This window comes from Haliotis cracherodii, unplaced genomic scaffold (genome assembly GCF_022045235.1).
Source record: "Haliotis cracherodii isolate W230 unplaced genomic scaffold, xgHalCrac1.p SCAF_1, whole genome shotgun sequence".
Lineage (NCBI taxonomy): Eukaryota > Metazoa > Mollusca > Gastropoda > Lepetellida > Haliotidae > Haliotis > Haliotis cracherodii.
The window spans coordinates 19,444,489-19,469,607 of NW_027266264.1; the positions used below are offsets into that span (position 1 = coordinate 19,444,489).

The window sequence follows — 25,119 nt, forward strand, 5'->3', positions numbered from 1 at the left end:
TGTGTATCAGGGTGTCACTGGTCAGGGTATCCGGGTGTCATTGGTCAGGGTTTCAGGGTATCATTGTTCAGGGTGTCAAGGTGTCATTGGTAAGGGTATCAGGGTATCACTGGTCAGGGTATCCGGGTGTCATTGGTCAGGGTATCAGGGTGTCACTGGTAAGGGTGTCACTGTTGTATGCAATTGTACGTAATACTGATACATGTTGCGGTTTGACATCACTGTACATTGGAGAAGCTTCAGGTGGTACAGAAGACATGGGGGATCTGCCATAAGTACCCAGTACCCATGCTGCCCACAGTGGGATCGGCTATAAGTACCCAGTACCCCTGCTGCCCACTGTGGGATCGGCTATAAGTACCCAGTACCTCATGCTGCCCACAGTGGGATCGGCTATAAGTACCCAGTACCCCTGCTGCCCACATAGGGATCTGCTATAAGTACCCAGTACCTCATGCTGCCCACATAGAGATCGGCTTTAAGTACCAAGTACCCCTGCTGCCCACATAGGGATCTGCTATAAGTACCCAGTACCTCATGCTGCCCACATAGAGATCGGCTTTAAGTACCAAGTACCCCTGCTGCCCACATAGGGATCTGCTATAAGTACCCAGTACCTCATGCTGCCTACATAGGGATCGGCTATAAGTACCCAGTACCCCTGCTGCCCACATAGGGATCTGGTGATCAAAATTTCAAGGAGAGGTCTTGATCTGGTCGATTGTGTGCAGCCTTGTGTAGCTCATCACTGACTTATCTGGCCCAGACCTGATCACTGAGTGACCACTCTCACCTGGCTGTGTGTTCAAGCCCATTTACTCTCTCGCTGTGCATTGGGTTGACACAGTCAGTTGGTAGGTACTTGTCATGTAATGTGTTGCTCCTTCAGTGTGATGCAGACTCACGTTGAGTTCACCACCAAAGATACCCTGTAACTAGGAACACTGGGCCAGGTATGTGAGTCGAGGCAAGGAGTCTGGCAGGTATATGTCATGCATTGGAAATATGTGTGTTGTACTAGTCATGTGTGGAGCTTGCCTTTGATGTGCCGTGCCCCTCCAGTGTGGGGGTCACCCTAAGACAGGCCTTGCATCAGGAGGCAGGCAGCTACTGTTTGGTGCACGGATCCTGATGCTGCTGCACAGGGATAATGTCCCTCTGTCAAAGGTTAAATTACTTCTACCACTGTCTTAAGCTGGAGCTGGGCAGTCTGTAGACTAACATTTAGTCTCTGAAATCTTATATTACACAATATCCTTCTTGACTCTAAAAATAAAATAAAAATTCCTATGCTGATGTGGAATAGAGCTAGCTTGAGCTGGCTAGACTTGCTTTTGTATGCGTTTCTAGATTTATTTATTTTTCATAAAATAAATATATTCCACGGTCATGGTGCAGGACTAGGCAGTCTGTACCGACAACTTTTTTATTCAGCTGAGCATGACTCTCAGCATCATGTTTGGTACGTTTATTGTTTTGGAAAATGATTAGCTGAGCTGAGATCAAACTGAATGTTACTAGACTTCCACATTTATTCCATCACATAGTAGTTAACTAGTTAACAAGGTGCCACTCGAGTGAGTGTGAGTGAGTGAGTTGGGTTTTACGCCACTTATAACAGTATTCCAGTTATATCACGGCGTATCAGCTTAATGTGGGAGGAAAGCCCGAAGTGATGCAGGTCTCAGACGTTTACCACTTCGGTGAAACCCACGAGCACGGGTAGGGTGCTGACAAACCTAGAAACATAATCGGGGCGAACCGGGAGTGGAAACCCACAATCATAGGTTTCTGGCGTACCCAAGGGACGCAACTCTGCACAGCGAATCGCGGCACCTTAGACGACTGGGCCACCCGTGCCCCCTAGGTGCCACTAGAAATTGTGAAGTGAAAGTTGATCAAGGGGATCACCTGGAGGGAATTTTGTGGGTAAGTCAAGTAAAGTTTGGGATTAAGAAGTGTATGATGTGGGGAACCTGATGACATTAGATATATTTTAGAGATAGCCATACCAACTTGGTCACCGAAATTCAATAACACTTACATTTCTTGGACACACCTTTAAAAAGTTGATTTTTAATTCAGAAAGAAGAATATAGAATCTCAAAAAACACTTCGGTATATGCCAAGTACTTTCTCTCCTTTGTGGAGTTATTGAATGATAATGTAAAAGATAAGATGAACTAATATTTATTGCAGAAACATTCCAATTACCAGACAGACGCAATTTTTAAAAATGACAAAACATGATTCATATATACATATATACAGACATACATACATTCCTGTAGACACTAAAACCAATCAATATTAAATATTTGATGATATTGTATATAAAATGTCATCGGTTGTTTAAGGTCAAGGGGTATTTATTGTTTGAAATGATAGACATGGAAACGAATGCAATTGATATTGATGGCTTCATTATCCACGGGGCAATTACTGACTTTTCTGATTTGGAAAGTCAACAATTAGTGTAACATTTAGCATCACATTGTGAAAACTAGACACTCTGTGACCCTCACAATGAACTCCTTTCTCCTCCTGACGTTCTGCAGTGTCACCAGGAATAACTGTTGAAGTGATCAAGTATGTCTCATGAACCTCCAACTTATTTAAACCTGTCATCATTCATCTTTGTGATGTATTGGTGCTGTTATGTCTTCAAGGGATGGTCTAAGAGCAGGGTTATCCTTAAAGCTCTGCACGCTAACGTCGAACCCATTGTACACGCAAAAATCACTTTCTTTCTTTTTCTAAACAAAACGCAATTTTAGAATTAGTTAGTATCTGTGTTTGAAAATATACACTCATTTTTTTTCACAGTGAAAGTAGGAAGCTCACAATAGTGTGAAAGTGATATGCGGTTATGAGGCCTTCGTTTTACGAGCGAAATAGGCCTGAGTTATCCCCCTTAGATTATGACGTAATTGGTGCCAATTCAACTGGGTCCCTGTCTATTCTCAACGCAAAAGATATCAAGGACCAGTTTGCGGTAAAACAACATGGTCTACGACATACTCCGGCGCAGTGGTGTCTCAGCAAAACACAATTCTGGCTGGCATCTGAGATGCTAGAATCACAAAACTGTACCTACCCCACGTGAAGCGGCTCTAACAAAGCATGATGACGTCATAATGTTTATCAATTGGCACCAATGACGTCATATTGCAAGGGGCATAAGCCATGGTGTTTTTGTTATGGAAATAGAACACTTGGTAAATGTGAAAAATATGAATCGTTTTAGTGCAAAAAATATGTTAATTAAATATGATGTTTTTATATTTTTGTTTATGACACTTCTATGTTAACACTTTTAATGTGGAAAAAGTACAAGAAAAAATGGTTCATTTCCGTGTGAACTTGCCCTTTAAGCAAAGTATTATTCTGTATTGTTCCTATGTGAGACGCATTCCATGGCAAATCTAACTCTCTGTTTCCTGGTGTGTCAGCTTGCGGATCAAGCAACTACCATATTCGACGTAATAAGCGCCCCGCTCTAATAAGCGCCCACAGCGATATTTGCTAATATATTGGCTAGTGAACAATCCTAATTAGCACCCCTTCCGATTGATCAATGTACACAAGACTTATTTATGCACCCTTAATTATGGGCAATTAAATTCTTGAAAAATACATGGGTGGAATATAAACATTTCAGGCTGTCAGCATAAACCACGAAAGTTATCTTTTTTTCACCAAAATAATATTCTAATAAGAGCACCCTATTTCTAATTTTGTGAGTGCCCTGGGCACTTATTACGTCGAATACGGTATTGTAATTTCTTTGAAGATGCCCCTACATAATGAGACATCAAACTTTTTTTTCTTCATCTTTCTGGGATATTTTTCAGTGATATTGATTTGATTATTTGTTATATTGTACATATTCATTTTATTTAGAAATCAGTGATGATAATGAACAATTCCATGATATATCATTAATAGTACTTCTGTTCATACTGAAAACAATTATTTTCAACCATCAATTAAGTGAAATGAAATAAAATTGCTGATCCTATGCACATTTGGGTGAAAAGGGATGGAGACCCATCATATTATTACCAGTAGAATGTAATGGCCAATTAAATAAAATTACCTGTTGAATGTAATTTCCGCTCAGCTATTTAGGTTACCTGAGGTCCAGCGTTGTTCCCTGAATACTCTGGTTGTAGCTGTATAACTGAATATCACGTGCTATTACAATAGTCGACAACACCGACTGTCTTACACGGGCACACAGTAACAACAAGGCTTTACCTCTAAGCCGAGCACACCTTGTGAATGGCCGACTATGTGTCAAATACAAGGAGGTCTGGCTAATGGCAGGAGGGCAGCAGAGTGCACAACTCTTGTGCCGGGATCCAGCCATCAGTCCACAGCCTGTGTTTGCCCCATCATTGTTGGCTGTGTTGACATGGTCAAGATCCGTGCATTCAGGAAGGGATTCACTGCTTTCTGTTGAAATTCGATGAGATTAAAACAATATCATTATTTTCATAGTGATATGTTGACCTAAAGCGTTGCCTTTAGATGTTGTGCAGGACTTTTTTTAATCATTGTCCCTGGATAATGTTTTGTCACTTTAAAATTTAAATGCTTGTTTCAATACTCGAATATTTCTCCTTGGAGGATATAGAGGGCATCAGGGACTGTTATTTGTTCTTTTTTATACTGATATTTATTCTGAACGAAAATGGAGCGGAAATATGAATTAAGAGTTGTATTTGTTAGTTTCGAATAATGTATTTGATCATGTGTGGTGTGGTAATCAGTTGACTGTGTAATAATAATAATGATAATAATAATAGGCTATTTATATTGCTCACCACTTGGGGGCATGCTCAAATTGCTTTTATTACCACGGTCACTTGATCAGTGTACACTCAAGAATCATTCTCATCTCCATGGGGAGTATACAACCCAAGCACAGCCTGTTAGGTGCTAGAAGGTGAACAACCACTTTGCCATCTCATCCTACCAGGTATCCATTCACTGCTGTGAGACACTAGGTATGATATCTTCCATGTCATCAAAACAAAACACATTCTTTCCTATATTCACATTGTCAATCTTAATGTCATGTGATCTATAGTTTGTCTAATTTTCTAGTTTGAAATAAAGTTTCCACCTTCACGTATGTGGTGAAGTGCTGTTGTGGTTCTGTACTGTGTGAGTAACTTATTTGATTTGAGTAACTGAAATGAGATTTATGAACAGAGTAGTGTACTGTCTATAAAAGGGATCAGATCTACAGAACTTGTGAGATAGAATACGAACACAATTTCCAAATGTTTGCGGTAGCTTATGTCATTGAAAGTGGAGGTCTGCGGTCATATGGTGGTGTTTGTGTAGTTGGGAGTAGCACATCGCTCCCAACAATGAACCTCCTGTTGTGTATACTTCTGGCGATCTTTTAAGTACTGTCACATGGCAATTGGAGACAGGCAATTATAAATAACCATCCTCAGAATATACTCGATATTATCATTCTCATTCCAGTACACAATATTACCATCCTCATTCCACTACACAATATTACCATCTTCAGAATATACACGATATTACATCTTCAGAATGTACACAATATTACCATCCTCAGAATATACACGATATTACATCTTCAGAATGTACACAATATTACCATCCTCAGAATATACAAGATATTACATCTTCAGAATGTACACAATATTACCATCCTCATTCCATTACACAATATTTCTGAAATCTGTTGTTTATTACCAACCAGTTGATATTCTGGGGATTGGGGCCTAATAATTTGTTCCCCAGAAGTCTCGTCCTGGTAAAAAAATATTTCCGCACCCACACCATCAGACACTCGTGCACTGAAGCACGTGCACACACCTACAGGCACACACACACACATAGCCTCACATATACTCACACTCACACACATGCACAGGCACACACACAATATTCATTAATGGCTCACTGAATGTCCTGGAAACAAACTGTGTTGTGTGTAAAAAGGAAAGTCTGCCCTTTGAACCTGCTGAAGCCCTCTAATCCTGCTTGTAGACATGTTAGTGCATATAAATGCACTTCTCACAGGCTTGTGTAAATGAAAATTGAGTTTCACTTAATTTTAACTGTGTTAAGCTATGTAGGCAAATGCACCTGGTAATGTTGACATTGGGCAGTCAGGTGACTGATGGAGCCGCCTGTTGACATGCTGTACGGGTTATGTATCTGTGAGTGAGTGAGTGAGTTGGGTTTAACACCGCTTTTAACAGTATTCCAGTTATATTGCGGCGTGTCAGCTTAATGTGGGGGGAAAGCCCGAAGTGATGCAGGTCTCAGTCATTTACCACTTCGGTGAAACCCACGAGCACGGGTATGGTGCTGACAAACCTAGAAACATAATCGGGGCGAACCCACAATCATAGGTTTCTGGCGTACCCAAGGGACGCAACTCTGCACAGCGAATCTCGGCGCCTTAGACGACTGGGTCTATCTTAGCTTCAAGTACAGCACAGTCATTAATATTCAGTCCCTGATATGTTGTTTCCAAAATGTTGAAACTTAAAATAGAGTATTGAATGACTTGAAGACAATCCTTTTGTTTACTTTTCCCTTGGCACAGAAATCACTGCATGTTTCTGAGGTAAGGTGTATCAGAACATTCATCACACTGCCTTGAGAAGCCCTTATGCCAGTGTTTGGCATTTGTTTGGATGTTTATATTTTCAAGATCCGTAAAGATTTCAAGTGCTTGTTGCTAGGCAATGGAGATGGCTGCTTGTCTATGGTATTGCATCCTGAAATATGTGCTGAGTATATGGATTGTCGCTTCTTAACATCAATATTATTTTCCCAGTTTGCAAATTTGTTTCACTTGGAACAACACTCATTGTATTCTTTGTAAACCAAAGGATGCAATTTTTTCCATATTTGATGTCAACCATATACATTTTGGGCAAACAAGACAAATTGTGTGTTTTTTTCTGTAGCTGTGAGGATAGTGGTCGCTTGTGAATGAGGGTAGAATGTTGAATATGGATACCATGAGGTGTGGTAGCAATTGGAAGTTCATGGTGTGAAACTATTTTGTGTATTTCATCAGCTTGTGTGCATGTCCTGCATTTTAAACAAACATATTGAGGAAAGCTGAGGTGGTTATGCTGATGTCCACAGTATTCCAGCCATATGTTCAGGGGACAGACTGGAATGTGAGGGGGACATGTGGAACTATTTAAATATTTTAACAAAAAAACTTTTTTCTGTGATTTACTTTGGTATGTGCAATACAATATATTGATGTACAGGTGAATATGTTCATTAGCGATATATTTTGATAGTGATATTGGCAACTTTACAATCCATTTGCATATTATTGAGAACACAATTATCAAACAATACTGATGTCAGCAGTATTCAGCCACAGGTTCAGGGGACTAACAGACTGCAATGGAATGGGAACATGTGGAACTATTTAAATATTTTAATAAAAAAAATCTCCAAATTTAAGCAAGACATACAAAAATAGGGGGGGGGGGGGGGTCACAACAAAATGTTGGTGTTTGTCACAATTATCAAACAATGCTGATGTCAGCAGTATTCAGCCACATGTTCAGGGGACTAACAGACTGGAATGTAAAGGGGACATGTGGAATTATTTCAATATTTTGATAAAAAAAAATCTCCAAATTTAAGCAAGATATACAAAACTATGGAGGGGGGGGTTTCTACAACAAAATGTTGGTGTTTGTTGTGAAATTGGATGATCCTTTAAGCCAGTGAGCTGTTGGGTATTTTCCTTGGATACACAGTATGTGGGCTATGCACAGTGTGACGCAGTCACAGCAACACTTCTCCCTGAGCTGCCCAGATCTGTATTCTAGTGGTCAATACAGACTTCCAAGTGTCGGAGCCTAGTCCCTAGAATGTCGGCATGCTGAATACCTGCCTTGTATTGGTTTGCGTGGTGTCCCATGTCATAGAATTGCTGGGATATTGCTGAAAGTGGCGTAGAAACCCTCATTCACTACCCCCATGTCTTGAACAGTTTCACCTCTTGTTGAATGACCTTTGCCTAGAGGCAGACAGCTGTGCAAATGATCTTTATATGTTATAGACTTTCAAACCCTAAAGGTTTATCATGATACACTACATACCAGGTGAACTAGAGAGCTGCTTGGCTCGGATTTTCTTAAAGTTTAAAAGTGAAGCTTTCTCTTCCAATTATTACCCCATTTGTCCACCTGTGCTGAAACAGTTTACCAGCTGTCCGTGAGGTGTTGTCATGGCAGATGATGACATGTTGACTACAGGGTACCTCTTCTGACATACAACACCTTGTTTGTTCTACCTGTAACGAGTTACCTGTCTCGTTACCTGGCTTGCACACAAGTGTGTGGGCTACAGGTATTGACTCCCCCCAAAAATTGTGTTGGGGTCACCACGACATTCACATTTGAAAGTCATGTTTCCTGTCTGCCAAGCCAAGCAGGATATGTTGATTTAAAGGAATTAATTCGGTGACAAGGAAATATTTTCTTCTTAAATAATGACCTTTTGACAAACACGTACCAAACAACGTTTGTGTTGAATAGTTACCAGTAGGATTTGTTTCCTTTATTGAGCTTAATGGGATTATCAAGCTCAACACCTATCTCACAACCACATGTTAAAAGACTTGACCTGACCTGTGTGACGTGAAGCCAGGCATTCTCTTGTCCTTGTGTTCAAAGTCAAATAAATCAATGTGTGTTTTGAACACCTTTAGGTTTACAAGTATTTGTGTTTGTAAGAATTAAGAGCTGGGTTCCTATGATAAGGTGGTCTTTTACAAACAGCTCCAGCCTTCTCATCCTGTTGATCATACAGTTTACACCTTGAACTTAGGTATGAACTTGGACAAGCTTGCCCCGGTTTTTTAGAACAAAATCTGATTTGTCAAGCCAAGAAAAATATTTTTCAGAATTAAAGTTTTTAAAATGATTTATTTCATATCATGAAGGAATTGATACAGTATGACATTATATCAGAATACAGCATGATAGGGGAGGAAACTTTGACCGTTTCACTTGATAATGATAACAATGAAGCAACAGCATGGTTTAAGCACTATGCAAAATTTCATCAATTCTTCAGATGAACACTGGCCTCAGAAATAAGGGATTATTCATGTCTGTCACATAGTTGATAGTTGCAGTAGTCTTTGAATGCAAGTCTTGTTTCTGTGACAACACTGCTGTCGTTGCAACGGAACTTTGACGTGTCTATGGTAACAAGGCTGGAGTATCGCACGCATCATGAAATGTGTCAAGTTCTCTGTCATCGGTAAGCGATTGCCTGTCTGGTGTTTTTGTTGGGTTCCGAACTGCAGTGTACTTTTTCTTTGATTGTAAAGACAACTTGCCCAGCTCAGTCATGATCATTGCTTCCATGATGCCGTTGTCGGACTTGTCCTTGCCATGGCGGGGAGCCAGCATGAACCGCTTCTGCTTCTCCTTGTGGTGGTCTCGTACCTTCATCAGAAGGCAGACCAGAGGTCCCATGACCAACCAGAACCCGATGATTGTCCCAACCACGATGCCAAATGTGGCACTGACGGACATTCCCCCGAAATCTGCTAATTTCTTTTTCTGTGTGATGGTTTTGACATCAGTGATCTTGGCTTGCATTCCGGTTGTCCCATTGGGACCAGCTGAAGCTGATTCTGTCATCTGGGCATCACTGATGACTGGAGTAGCCTGAATCACCTGGGCCGGGTTGTCCTTCTTTGGTCTGTATTGATAGCCGTAATTATAATAAGGGTCATACACATCAGATGCCATGCTGGACATGTTGTGCACTTTGTAAGGACTGAGTTCTGAACCACTAGGCTGTAGGCCCTCATCAGCCTCGTATTCGTTGCCATGGTCACCAAACTGACTTATGTTGACCGATGCCGACATCAGGTATTCATCAGCTTCATACTCGCCCTGCTCTTCCTGTTCCTCTCCCCCGGCCTCCTCCGCCTCCTCCGCCTCCTCTGCAGGCTCTGTGTAGTTCATGACGTCGGGGTACATGGACATGTCTTCAGGCAGCACTGAGTTCATGTAGCCATAGCGTAGACGGAGCATGTCTAATTTTTCCTCCAGCTCGTCATCTTTCTGTTCAGCTGGACTCTCATATTCAGTGCCACGTTGGTCAATGGTCACTGTTGGGATGATTTCACCGTAATACCCCAACTGTTGGTCCACTGGTTTATTCTGTATTTTTGATTCTGCAAGAGAACATTTGAAGGTTAAAGCTGGTACTTTATTTTGCTGCGAACACATTTGAAAAGTTTTTATGATTCAGTATCTATTACTTTTGTTGTAATTTTGTTGAATTCATAACCATTATGAAAAATTCTTATGAAAAGTTTATTGATCATACACCCTATAGAAAAAATGCCACAAGTTTATGTTATGACAGACAACTAACACATGGGTGATTTACCTTTGTCAATAGGTCTTCTATTGATGTATTTAAGAAAATCATCTTAGTTTTGGCTTTGTCTACCATCCTAAGGATATCTTACCCATTCTTGATGGTGTTTAGACTGTGGGACAAGAGCCAGTGTCTAATGCTTGACTAAGTATCTGTGCGTCATTAGGTTTTCAGTCTCACTGCCACTAACTTTTATTGGTAAAGAAACATAACATTTGTTGTGAAACAGAAGAATAAAAGGAATTCTTGTCATGGCCTTGGCTATTCTGTCATGGCTATTCTCTAGGCCAGACATGTGAAGGGTTTTGACTTCTATATTCTAACATACAGTTGTCTGCCTGGAGACTAGGTGTGAGGACTTGTGGCCAAGTGTTCCTGTTTGATGATGACACCTGGTAAACTGCCTGTAATCCCTGTTCCAATACAGCTAGAGCTGGATGGATGAAGGAGGCAGAGGAAGCACTGACAGGTGCCCCTTGTGTGTGATCAGCATGGTGTGACCTACACTCACATCAACACTGGGACACTTGGCAGCATAGGACATGAATGTAGGCAAAAGAAACAGTTTCATGGCTTCAATGAATGCAAGCATGTGAAATAGTTTCATGGCTTCAATGAATGCAAGCATGTGAAACAGTTTCACGGCTTCAATGAATCCAAACATGTGAAACAGTTTCATGGCTTCAATGAATCCAAGCAATGGAAACAGTTTCATGGCTTCAGTGAATCCAAGCAATGGAAACAGTTTCATGGCTTCAATGAATCCAAGCATGTGAAACAGTTTCATGGCTTCAATGAATCCAAGCATGTGAAACAGTTTCATGGCTTCAATGAATCCAAGCAATGGAAACAGTTTCATGGCTTCAGTGAATCCAAGCAATGGAAACAGTTTCATGGCTTCAATGAATGCAACCATGTGAAACAGTTTCATGGCTATCAAAGCCAGAGGTCACTCTCTGCACATTTTATATCCATGAAAGAGAGTTTTTGTGTCACTTTATTATGTCTTAAATAGATTGACCTTTGGTTTTACTTTCTTGAAATCATGATATTACATCATACATAGTTGTAGGTGCAGGCTTTAGTTTTCAAGGAGCTGCATAGCATATGATTAAGCAAACCATTTCTTTTCCCAAGACTCTTCATTATATTTAATTTTCCATATCTCAAACTGAAATTTGTGTTCAGTACATTGATAATTTTGAAACCTGGAACCCCTTATGAACCCCAGTGAAACAAATGAGTGATTTTCACTTGAGTCACTGACAATCAGTTCCTAGGAGTTGTTTGATGCTGAAAGGTCTGATGCCCAAGACTTCAGTATGTCCTTAAATACATCAATCATAGGGCTAATTTATTTATTTATAAGATAATCAGTTGATTACCAGAGGATTTAAGGTCTTTTCAAAATACAGTAAACTATGCATGTTTATAATGTATACGCTTATAACAAACTTACCGATATAACGAACTAATTTTTCACTCCTGGACATTTGTTGTATCTATGCTGTTGTATATGTGTTAATAACGAACTACAGTGATTACAAACAAAGATTATTGGTCCTTTTGAGTTTGTTATGACTATTGTTTACTGTAGTATAAAGCAGAAGAATTTTTCTGAATTTTTGTATGAAGAAATACCCTTTTACAAATTCAGCTTATTGGTTGTGATACGAGAGCATGACTGTGGTTATATTTACCAGGAAGTGTGGGTAGGGGATCTGTTCCCTGTTGAGGTGAGCGTACAGGACGAGGATGGATGTCTGTCTTCATCTGCTCCTCCCCTCTCATGGGGGACATGATTCTGGACCTGTGTTTCCTTGTTGTAACGTCTCCTCCCTGCAGAAGGGCATCGTGAGAGGGGACGTCGTCTCCCCCTTGTGACGGTTTCCTTGTTCCCTCTGCTGGGTTTCCGGGAACACCTGACAAGCTGGGAACAATGTCCAGTTGTTCGGGGTTATCCTTTGAATGCTTGCTTGTCCCTGAATTCAATCCTACATTTGTACCACTTGTAGTGGCTGAATGACAGAGTGTAGGAATCAGGAATACAAGACACACTGTCACACACATATGAAACATCCACAACACCTGGTGTCGGCGCATGGTAGCTGGTGTACAGAATCTGTTCAGTAAGTCCAACAGGCTGGCCCGTATACTGGATAGTAATATGACACAGTGAACTGTTCAAAATCTGTTCCTATAAGTCCAATTGCAAGTGTGTCGTCTGAGAGGATGTCGATAATATTCCAATAACTTCTGTCTAAAGAACCACACAGAACAGTAGTCTGTCCACAAGTGCACAAGAAACTGATGATTGATCCCAACACTGACCCCTTATGACCTATAAGTAGTTAAGCCAACTCGTACACCACAATGCATAAATCTGTCACTGTCTGTGCATCAAGATCGTTAGCGACACAACTTCAAGACAATATGGAAGTCACCATTTTCTCACCTGCCGAGTCAAACGCTTATTGACATCTGTGACAATGCAGTTTAGCGTGTCACGTTTCTTGTCAGTGACACCCATTGCGGTGATGTATGCTGTAACGTGAAGCCTATGATTGGCACTACCCATGCACACGTCATCATCACGGAGGGGCCCCCAGGGCACTGGGAGAAGCATCAGTCTTACTCAAACTGTCATTGTCTTGTATGAATTTATTATCTTCATCATCATCATCTGTACAGGTCAGCCAGTGGGAAAGTTAATTGTCTCAGATGCAAATGAAGCTGTCCTGGATGTATTGAACACACTTCTGAAACAGAAACTTCACTGATTAATACAACATGTTTTTCCCATATTTTGTTGGTTTCAGTCTGAAAAGTTGAAAAGTTTTTTTCCCCCAGCACACAGAATGTATGCGAGTGTTTTTGATGATGACATTTATGGCTGTATCTTTCAAAAAGGATTTGATAGATCTAGACGGGGATTCAATTACTTTTATGTATATGTACTATCTTGACATTGATGGAAGATAACTTAACTCCTAAGGAACATGGTATCTGTATAGGTTTTCATTTTATGCCAGACTTGTTATATTTCTTGGAGTTATGTTTTACAATCTATGTTAGTGGGAATAAAACAAAAAAGTAATTTCAGGCTTTTATATATATTCTTCAAAAGTTAATTTAATATCTTGCCATGTGTGCAATGTTTTTTTACTACTTTCTTAGATCTTAAAGTTTAACACACAGAATGCACATTTATTTTTGGTCCCCATCCCCTTTAATGGAATAAATTACATGTATTAATAAATCATTATTCGTTGGAAACTTAACTTTTGTTCAGCTGTTGGTGAACTTTCTCGACTAACATTACTTCCAGATCAGAAATTTAGTTGTTGATACTTGATTTACCTAATGGGATATTTTTCACTTTAACAGAATTTTTTATTCTGATCAAATAGATTTTGAACTCTTAATTTTCTGTGCAACAATGGCCAATAAAGTTATAAAGTTGAATATGACAGTATTTTAACTTTATTATGAGTTATGAGCATGTACAATGAAAGTTGGCCATGTGAATGAAACATGAATTATGAAATGTGCAAACACATCTTGAAGACAGATGAGACAGTGCCATAACTGATGACGGATGGGGAGGCGAAGACAATGCTGGCTCGCTGCGTCCACACTCATGTCTCCTGGGGGTGCAGCGGGTGATTGAGATGGAGTGACTGACAGGTGTGACTGCTCTGCCTGAGTCTCCACCCCCAGGGCACGGTATGGGCAACTAATGTGTGTTAATGAGGATGTACTACCTGGCTGGTCAACACATTTCTTTTGTTCTTCATTGACTGCTTTGGGTGCTGGAGTAATTGTCTGAAAGGGCTTGGCAATATAGGTATTATATCCTGGTGTGGTTCGGTGGAATATAAACCAATCTTTTACTTTTAATACGAACTAAAGATCTAACCGAAAAGTAGAATCATGTTTGAATGAATAGGATGAAATAAAGTTACCTTGTGGTTCTACTTAGAGACATTTTTTCACGAAAGAGTTTTGTCATGTTTACAAGAAGCACGTCAGGTGGTGGGTAGCCTAGTGGTTGAAGCGTTAGCTTGTCATGCTGGAGTTCAAATCCCTCAAGGGTATAATGTGTAGAGCCTGTTTCTTCTGTCCCCACCAGGATATTGATGGAATATTGCTGAAAGTGGCATAAAACCCGACTCACTCACTTACTCACTCTGAGGAGTTTATCTGAGGAGTGTAAGGAAGGTTTCCTGTGTTAGAAATTGGCACTAGTTCTATAGTCCTTGCCAAACTGCCCAGTAGTTAAGGTATCATATGGACACATAGACATTTGCCATTTTTAAAGGTTTGGCTATATGTTATCATTATCATGAAAGGGCTTGGCAATATGGGTATGTTTTCTTGATGTGGTTTGATGGGACTTGCCAAACCCAAAGGTTAAGGTATCATATGGACAAGTAGACCATTTTTATTGGTTTTGCTATATGTTACCATTATAAGGACTAGTGGATTAAAAATGTTAGTTTCTACTGCTGGGTTTCAATCCCTCTCACCCAAACCAACCACTCACTAACTCAAGAAACAAATAATCATGTATGAAGAATAAGTGAATGATAATGGTTTACTTCTGAAGAATGATGTGTAGGAAGAATTCACATCTTTCGCAGAATATATTGATGATAACCCACAATACTACAGAGTGACCCATGAAGATCTGGGGTTAGAATAGGTCTTCAGAGACCCATGGTTGCTGTATGGTGACTAAAGGGATTAGGTGGTCAGGCTCACTGCCTTGGTTAATGCATGTCTTTGTATCCCAATTGCGTAGATCGATGCTCATGATGTCAATCACTGGATTGTCTGGTGCAGACTCGATTATTTACAGTCATGAAGCTGGAATATTGCTGAGTGCAGCGTTAAACAACAAACAAATAAACAAATATTAAGTTAATGTGTATCATGCAGTCAGGCTGCTGAACAAACAATGATATAATGCACAACATGCAACACATTTGTTACAAGTCCATTACATACTTCATAGTCACAAACAATCTTCAACATGTTTAACCCACTACAAGCATGCCGAACAGTATTTGCCAACATCGAGTAATATTGGTAAAGTCTACAGAAACCGTTGACTGTATGGTGTCGGTTATGTTATATGGCAGGTCAAAGTCTTCAGATTGGATTTAGGACTGACAAGTCATTGGCCTTATCACTGTTTTTTCATGAGTGGGTGACTTATGACTGAGATTATTGGTTTTCTCCTGGCATACTGATGTTAATGTAATATAGCTGTCTCCCAGACACTGGTCTGGTGCAGGTCTGAGGGGGGAAGACAACTGTGGGCGAACCAGTTCACGTGGTGTCTGAAGACCCGTGAAGATCCGGGGTAGGATAGGTCTTCAGCAACCCATGCTTGCCATAAAAGGCGACTATGCTTGTCGTAAGAGGCGACTAACGGGATCGGGTGGTCAGACTCGCTGACTTGGTTAATGCATGTCATCGTATACCAATTTGATGGATTGATGCTCTAATGTCAATTACTGGATTGTCTGGTCCAGATTCGATTATTTACAGACTGCCGTCATATAGCTGGAACATTGCTGAGTGCGGCATTAAACAACATATATTCCGCATAATGAATCAGAAACAATGTTGCAACTTACAGTTCACACAGTCTTAAGAACTTGTACATATGTGCTTGCATTTTGCACATAACACATTGATATAAATCTGTTTGATCCAACAGAGGTAGCAGTTTTCACATAGTGAATGAGAAACAATTTAATACAGTTCCCACAGTCTCTGAACATGCACATGCATTTAATACATAACACATTGATATAAATCTGTTATCCAACAGAGGAAACAGTTTTACTTTAATGAATCGGAAATAATGTTGCAACTTACATGAGTGTAGGCAATATTGCCTCAGTTACTGCAGACCACACAGAGTAGTGTGTCCCACTTGGCTATATATGTGGCACTGGTGGAAGCGGCCTTATCTTGCCAGTGCCAGACTCTGTGAGTCATTCCCCCAAACACAGACTGCCTCAGTGTGGAGGCAGCAGCCATGGCGGCGGGGATTCCCCTTCTGGGGCCAGCACTGCCGGTGCTCCATACAGTCACAGGGTATTAACCAACCGATAGTGCAATCATAAACATTCTGTATCAGATGACATTTGCCACTGATGCTTTGCACATTGTGCTGATATGATTTACTTATATTGTTCTGGAATAAGATGTTTGAGATGTATGTCATGTGGTTTGGAAACAAAACCATTTTGTCAAAACAGGGCTATAGATTTAACTCATCAGAGGCATTGTCCTTAGGGAAAGAAAAATTAGAACTCATCATTTGCTTGATGAATTTTTTTTATTTTATATTGCATACTTGACGATATGACAAGTTTTATATTACTTCTCCATAGTATGTTTTTTTCCTACAAGAGTTTAGTGAAATTAAGATTTTTGAGTTTTTGAGAGTGAAAGCTGGCTTGTAAGCAGTGACACTTAGTTGATGCTTGGAAGTGAGGCTGTATGTAATATAAGCCTGTTATACCCCACCCATAGACACTCAGTCTGGGGAGTCTCGGACATATATGTCAGTTTTCCTCAGAGGAGGGGTTTACATGAGGGAGTAGGTTGTTTGAAAGGATTGGGGTGGGGGGTGTGTGTGTGTGTGTGTGTGTGTGTGTTGTCAGGGGGGTAGGGATGGGAGGGGGGTGTTTGGGACATATTTGTTTCACCAATTAGCTGTTGTCTTTTACCTGCGTGGGTAAAGTAGTTTGTGACATTTCTTTACGAAAGGTGAGCAAATAGGTCTGCAAAGTTCAGTGTTGATTGCTAGATGTTGACTGAGCCGAGTGTTCAAATTGAACATGAATGAAAATACATACATGGATTTAGCACTGTTGTGTAGATTTGATAGAGTTTTATTTGGAAAGGATCTCTCAATACCTGATATGTACCATATGTGACTGTAGATAAGCCGAATTTTGAGGACAAGAAAAAAGATTCCATAGAAAGGATTTGGCTTACGTATGGGTTATACTTTCATCAAACCCTTTTTCTGTTGGTAAATTAACTACATCGTATCGCTTCATTTGAATGAACAATGCTATAACAAACTTTGTCAATGAAAATGGAAAATTTGCGATTAAACATCACTAGACATGAGGATTTACCATTTCGATCGTATTTCTTGTTACGCTAGGCATTGTATTATATGCAAGGATAAAGATTATCGTGTGTATTTTCTCGTGAACTAAGCCGGAAATAGTAATCAGCTGTATACACAGGTCACCCAATCTACCGGTGATTTTGTTAAAACATACCCAATAATTTAACGGAAAAGAATTTTGATGAAATGATCGGGGAAAATATATCTATATGTTCTGATATTGTGTTATTTTAATTGAGGTTGGTTATCTGCTGTTATGTACGGTATTCAATGCAATAAAGGACATAATGACAGATATCCACAGTTGTTTAAGTGTCAGGCATAAAGGCAAGTTAAAAGATTTCTCCTGTTAATTCTCTTCTTATTGGAAATAGTTTTGTCTGATCATAAACATGGTTGTACATTTTGCTCATTAGTGGTTAAAACAACCTTAAATGTCTCAAAGTGAATTACAACAGAGATTATCAGTATTGTCAGGGGGAGAAGTGTATGTGTGTCACCCCTTCCCCGCGATCGCTGACTTGGTTGATGCATGTCCTCATATCCCAACTGCGTTGACTGATGTCAGTCACTTGATTGTATGGTCCAGACTTGGTTGGAACAGCTGGAATATTGCTGAGTGCAGCATAAACAACAAACAAACAAATAAAGACTGCTTCATGTGGAAGCAAGACTGTGAGTTTGAGCTGCCAATCTGACAATAACACTTGTTTCCAGGTGTCTGGGGAGAAGGTCAGCAAGTTGTCCCTGGTGGATCTGGCAGGGAGCGAGCGGGCCCAGAAGACAGGAGCAGTCGGGGAGAGGCTCAAGGAGGGCAGCAATATCAACAAGTAAGTCCATTTGTCCCTGGGATATAGGTGTCAGACTGACGTAGGTGTCGGACTGGACCTAGGTGTTGGGACAAGGACTGATGTAGGTGTCGGGACAAGGACTGATGTAGGTGTCGAACTAGATGTAGGTGTCGGGACAAGGACTGATATAGGTGTCGGACTAGATGTAGGTGTTGGGACAAGGACTGATGTAGGTGTTGGGACAAGGACTGATGTAGGTGTCGGACTAGATGTAGGTGTTGGGACAAGGACTGATGTAGGTGTCGAACTAGATGTAGGTGTCGGGACAAGGACTGATATAGGTGTCGGACTAGATGTAGGTGTTGGGACAAGGACTGATGTAGGTGTCGGACTTGATGTAGGTGTCGGGACAAGGACTGATGTAGGTGTCGGACTAGATGTAGGTGTCGGGACAAGGACTGATATAGGTGTCGGACTAGATGTAGGTGTTGGGACAAGGACTGATGTAGGTGTCGGACTAGATGTAGGTGTTGGGACAAGGACTGATGTAGGTGTTGGGACAAGGACTGACTGTATGTGTTAGGACAAAGGTAGGTGTCATAAGTACTTGACTTGTCAGTAAAACTAATCAACTAACCATTTATCAGTGTTATGTATTTATCAGGTGTATTTCTCCTACCGCTCTTGACATCAGTTGTTTGAAGCTCTCATAAAATACCTTCTAGTCTATACCAGTGGTGCTTGCAGGCATGGCATGTTTTGTTCAGATCAATATCGCCATACTTAGCGAACCATTTGATAAGAGATGAAAACATGGGCACTTTTGTTCTTGAATTTAAACATTACATGTTTTGGAGATTAGTGATAAGAGCTTCTGTAAACTAATCACATGTGCCAAACACTTACAGTAATGTGATGAACAAGGGGAATATAACCATCCATATGAATTGAAAGAATTGCCCATCATATTTATCTTGATATTCATTTATCTGTAGTGCATGTACCTTGTTATATGTGTGTTTGCGGGGAGGTATGATGCGTCATTAAAGACATTTCAGCCATGACACTCATGTCGCGTCTGGGGGAACGCTGCAGTGTGTATGGAGCTCACTAAGCAGCTATTACACTATTCCTTCAATTGTCAGGTGATCTAGTAGTCACAAGCATACCGTATTAGACGTAATAAGCGCCCCGCTCTAATGAGCACCCACGGAGATATTTGCTAATATATTGGCTATTGAACAATCCCAATTGGCACCCCTTCCAATTGATCAATGTACACAAGACTTATTTTTTCGCGTATAATAAGCACTCGTGTGCTATATGCACCCTTAATTATGGGCAATTAAATACTGGATATATCTGTCGTACATGAACATTTCAGGCTGTCAGCATAAACCACGAAATTTATCTTTCAACTCTGTTTTTTTTCAGCAAAATAATATTCTAATAAGAGCCCACTTTTTCTAAGTTTGAGAGCGCCCTGAGTGCTTATTACGTCCAAACAGTAATATATATTCTCTACTGAACATTAATTAGCCCTTTATTTCTTTCATATTAGAAAATGTTAAAATGAATTTCTGATTTTGCTCATGTACCATAACTGAAATTGAACTACCCACAAAATTAGATGAGTCTTGCTCTTGCCCTAAGAAGTTTTTACTAGCCCCAGTCTGGCTGGTAGCACTACTTTCTAAGGCTGTGTTGATGTTCCTTCCAGGTCTCTGACCACTCTTGGCCTTGTCATCTCAGCGTTAGCAGACGCAGCGGCCGGGAAGAACAAGAACAAGTTTGTCCCATACCGGGACTCGGTCCTGACATGGCTTCTGAAGGTAAGAAGCACATGGCCATCTTTGTTATGTGATGCTACTAAACAAGAACAAGTGGTCAGGTTTCACACATGAATTGCATATTGTCAATAAATACAGAGAATAATTTCAGTGAAGTTGTAAGACTCGGATGATTGCTTGTGGTCTTACCCAATGGCTTGGGATGTTACTCATTATGTCAACCACAAGTTTGTCTACTACCATGTATAGTGTAGGACCAAAACAATTTCTTGGAGAGCAGTTTTAAGCTTGATGTTGGAAAACAACCTGTTTTCCTAATTTTTTGGGACATACATACATTTTTTAAAAAAAGATTGTGTTCCCTTATATCTGCCCAAATCCAATAGATATTCTTTCAGTGTTGAACCAGTTGCCCACATCATGATGTTCTCAGTACTCAGGGGGGCGGTCGGGTAGCCAAGGTGTTAAAGTGGTCCTTGTCATGCCGAAGTCCCAGGTTTGATTCCCGACATGGGTTCATTTTGTGAAGCCCATTTGTGGTGTCCCCCGCCGTGATATTGCTGGAATATTGCTAAAAGCGGTGTAAAACCTCACTCACTCACTCACTCACTCACTCAGTACTCTGGTGCCCTCACTAGGCTCATCATACTCTCTCACGGCCGCCTCCGTGGTCTAGTGCATGCACATTGCTATATAAGTGCAATAATCTTGGAAATTAATATCACATCAACATGAACAAGTACAGTGAATTCCTGGTTCAAAATCGACTGCACCAACATTATCGTGACATAATCATAGCTGTTTTTGTTATGATATTTCAACGGAAATGTTTGACATGCTCTTGAAGAGCTCCTGTATCATGATTACAGGGAATACGTGTACAGGAAACAGCTTGTCAAAAATATCCTAAAGAAAGTGAGATGACAGAGAAATATTAGCCTAGATAAAGAGTCTCAGCGTGAGGCGTCAAGGTGCACCTGGCTGTAATGGCAGCTGATGGATCCATCGCTCTCTCTGCCTTCCAACAACATCGGGCAGCAGAAAATCTGGCCTGTCAGAATAGCATGGTTCTATGTAACAAATATTGCTGTGATTACTAATCAACATGAAACTCTTTTTTTTTCAAAATAATTTTAAATATTTTTTATTCAATTTAGTATAGGATGTTACATAGAGTAGCACGTCATGTGGTATACTTATTAGGTGTAGGTTCCATACCTTTACAGCAGACAGCAAATTTTAGTTGGCTACAGTTGTACGACAATGTTCACAAATGGTGAAACAAACAGGCTATATTTGCCTTGCTTATTTACCAAGTGTGAAGCTAAATCCTTACAGCACAGGGGCGGTCGGGTTCGCTCGTCATGCCGAAGACCCGGGTTCGATTCCCAACATGGGTACAATGTGTGAAGCCCATTTTTGGTGTCCCCGCCGTGATATTGCTGGAATATTGCTAAAAGCATATTAGTGGCAATTGTTCATGTAACATGAAACATTATTTGAGATTAACTTGAGATGGGAGTTCACAAGAATACTTACATCAGGGTTGTTATCTCATGGAACTACTTCCCGATCTGTAGATTAAGCCTCGATCATTACAGGAAGATACACCATATTAGACTTAACAAAATTCTATCCATGTCGGACATGTAATATTTTAAGATGTGATCATGTATCTGACACAGTAAGCCTCTTTACTGGCCATCATTCGTATCACCCATTGTCTTTGACTTTGATGGATGGAATGCATTATTTGAATTTTGTTCCACAAATAGTTCAGATGCAGGTGGCTAGACTGACTTGTTAGAAATTTGCTGGGCCATCATAACTCCCACGCTATATAATTTGGTGAAAATGGAACGTTCGGTGAAATTGCTGCACTATTGTAATCAGTATTTGATTTCAGTAGCATCCTCGGATCCCCTCTCTCTCTCTGTCCTCTCTCTGTGTGTGTCTCTCTCTCTCTTCATCTCTCTGTCTCTCTCTCTCTCTCTCTCTCTCTCTCTCTCTCTGTGTCCTCGCTCTCTATATATATATTCTCTATATATACACTTGTCAAATATGATATTATAATGTGACATGAAACTGCATTAAGTAATTGCTGCACTCAAATAACATTATTCAATTTCTTGATAAATTACAGGCATTATAATCTACCAATGCAGTTTGTCAGTCTGTGTTCTTCACTCAAAGCACTTAATCTAACATCCAGACAATGAAATGACTTGGCTCAAAGTGTAAGGGAGACAACTCTATTTACCCTACGATTATTGTTGATTAAAATCCTTTTTAAGTGTCACCTTTATCCCTATGGGCAATTTATTAGGTAGCAGGCATCTGTTTGAGGATTCTGTGCTGGGATACAGACAAATTTTGTTAAAGATGAGAACGTTAATCTAAATAATGATAGGTCTTTAAAAGAGTGTCCATGGAGACGTTGTTGATTTGATTCTGAGGCTGTCTAGACTCTATCATGATGAGTGACAATCAGATTCTGTCTTTCTTCCACAAATGGTGGAAGCCAGATACACTGAGTCGATACTCTATCCATGAAGGAGGTATCATGCTTAGAGAAAATCCAGCAGATCTCTTAGTACATACACCATCTTGTCCTATAGAGAGGAAATTGAGTTTTCAAAATCTTTGACATGTCAGTTAACACTGATTGTTTGCTCAAGTGTAGGGGAAATTTTAAAGGTTTTCTTCTTTATTAATATTTTAATTTAATGAATTTGTTTGTGATAGTGTTTCTTGTGCCCACCTAAGACATGTTTTTTCTTAACATTAAGCTTATAACAAGGACTCCTTGACTTTAATTTGTCCAATTTTTCAACTCTTCTTTTTTGTTTGAGTTGGGTTAAACCGGACCGTTTAGTCATGTGATATATTGTTTAATGACAAAAAGTATCTGGAACTCTATGGTTACACTACAAGTCACTAATGTTCACATTTTTTTCTGACTATGCTCCCATTCCTTCTGATTTTTCATATGGCTGAATAAAGATATAACTTAATTTAACTTCAGTGTATGCATGACCAGATTGTTTAATACATGTATCTAAATACGTTTTGCCAGGGCTATGCTTAAAAATGTTCCCAATCGGACATTTTGAGACTTCTCCTGAGACCTACAGTGGAGACCGGGGTGGGTGGGGGAGGTACCCTGGTAGTAAATTTGGACTCGTCCCAGCCCCAGAACAGACCATGTGATATTCTGGTTGGGGATGGGTGGGAGCAGATTGTTGTTCAGTGCCATTCTCTACTGTCTGTAGTCAATCATGCATCGTCCCTAGTAAACATCTTCACTTCAGAAAGCAATGGGCCAGTAAAGCAGAAATGTCAAATGCTGATGACACCTAGGATTTGTTCAAGAGGTCCAAGTCTGATTTTCAATATGGCCGTCAGTCATCCATGTTGAAAAAACAGTTTATGGCCATTACCCAGCTATGTTTTTCTTGGGTTATTTTTTCAGAAATGACTGAAATTTGGTACATTTGAAGTTCAACACATATGTTCCGTTTTTCTCAATTTCAATCTTTATTTCATCTTTCCACTTTGACCATACTTTTAAATTCTCTCAGGATGCATTACCTTGCACTGTAAGCATCATTTCCTGAGAAACCACTGGACCAATGAAGCTGAAATGTCACATGTTTGTTCCCACCAATGATGTTGCGCCAATTTGTTCAAGAGGTTCAAATCTGATTTTCAATATGGCCGACAAAGCAGCCATTTGGAAAAATCTATTTGTGGCTATTGCTCTGCCATTTCTATTCAAAACAGAACATAGCCATGAAGATCCAGGTTAGAATAGGTATTCAGCAACCCATGCTATTTGCCTGTATGTTTCTCCTTATGATGACATCATATTTCTTTCAAATCACTTGTATTTTTGTTTTTTGTCCTCAGTAGTTATGTAGAAAATATTTGAATATCAATGTTGACAACAACTCTTTTTTTTAAATATCTGCCATTATTGACATTTAAGAAACTGTTTACTACATATCCAGAGGGACTACAGTGATGTGGCACTGTATTTTTTATTATAATTTGCTCTAGAAAATAATAGAAAACAAATTTTTAATGTGAAGCTTAGATTTAAATTAGTTTCACAAGTGATACATTGGGATTACTATTTATGAGATTCAAACAAAATCGAGCTGACCAGCAAGCACAGTCGACATGGGACTGACCCTGGGAGCAATGTTTCAAGACATACTGATACATTTGTTTTCTCAGAAAGGTTTGGAAAAAATCTTTATCTATTTTACTGTACATGTTTTTCAGGATGTCCAGCATGTCAAGTTAACAAGATTAACATCTTGAGGCAAATGATTATTCATGACAATAAATGTAATTCCACGCAACTAGTCAGTATAATGATTTTCTTGCACGGCAAAAACATCTGAATCATAAAAAGATGTAGTGTTTTTATAATATCATTTGTCATTGTCATTGCGTTAGGGATAGGAAAGGAAAAAACAAATTCTAAAATGTACATCCTGATATAGGATCTGTATAGTGTAGGCTTACGATCTCAGCCTAATGGAAACTGACATGGAATGAATATCTGGTGATATATTCCTTTTTTGTCAAGAGTATAAGCAGATTTTGACACTTACCAAATGCGACCTCTTTTATTTGTACAGAGAATTTTATATAATAATATGCGCTTTTGGCAAAGCTAGTCAATGAGTTTCTTAAAGGGATATATAATATTCTGAAGATGTGTAATAGATTTGCTTGAGAACATGCTCACTTAGTTTTCCATGAAGATATTAAGGCATGCTGACAATGTGCTTACGGTGGTTTAAAGGGATGTGGGGATAATTGGCATGCTGATTCTATTTTGGTAAAGAGAATAATATTCTACATTCAAGGGGTACAATATATATATTTAGTACTTTGCTGCTTTGGGGTAACTTATTTGAAAGCA

The 25,119-nt window shown here is 39.8% G+C and overlaps 2 protein-coding genes across 12 annotated transcripts in view; one reads left to right on the top strand and one right to left on the bottom strand.

The window, feature by feature from the left end:
* The window catches only part of LOC139474070 (kinesin-like protein KIF13A), a 258,490-nt gene that overhangs the window by 113,630 nt on the left and 119,741 nt on the right, over positions 1 to 25,119 (top strand). For all 11 annotated transcript variants that reach the window (XM_071256931.1, XM_071256940.1, XM_071256970.1 and 8 more), the window contains 2 exons: positions 18,320 to 18,432; positions 20,114 to 20,225. In XM_071256931.1, the coding sequence (XP_071113032.1) occupies positions 18,320 to 18,432; positions 20,114 to 20,225 (225 nt within the window). The remainder of the gene's footprint in view (positions 1 to 18,319; positions 18,433 to 20,113; positions 20,226 to 25,119) is intronic.
* LOC139461379 (uncharacterized) lies at positions 9,034 to 13,145 on the bottom strand. Its single transcript, XM_071242988.1, has 2 exons — positions 12,141 to 13,145; positions 9,034 to 10,231 (listed from the first exon to the last, which is right to left on the bottom strand). Exons 1-2 carry the CDS (start codon positions 12,541 to 12,543, stop codon positions 9,243 to 9,245), a joined length of 1,392 nt encoding a protein of 463 aa, XP_071099089.1. The 5' UTR covers positions 12,544 to 13,145; the 3' UTR covers positions 9,034 to 9,242.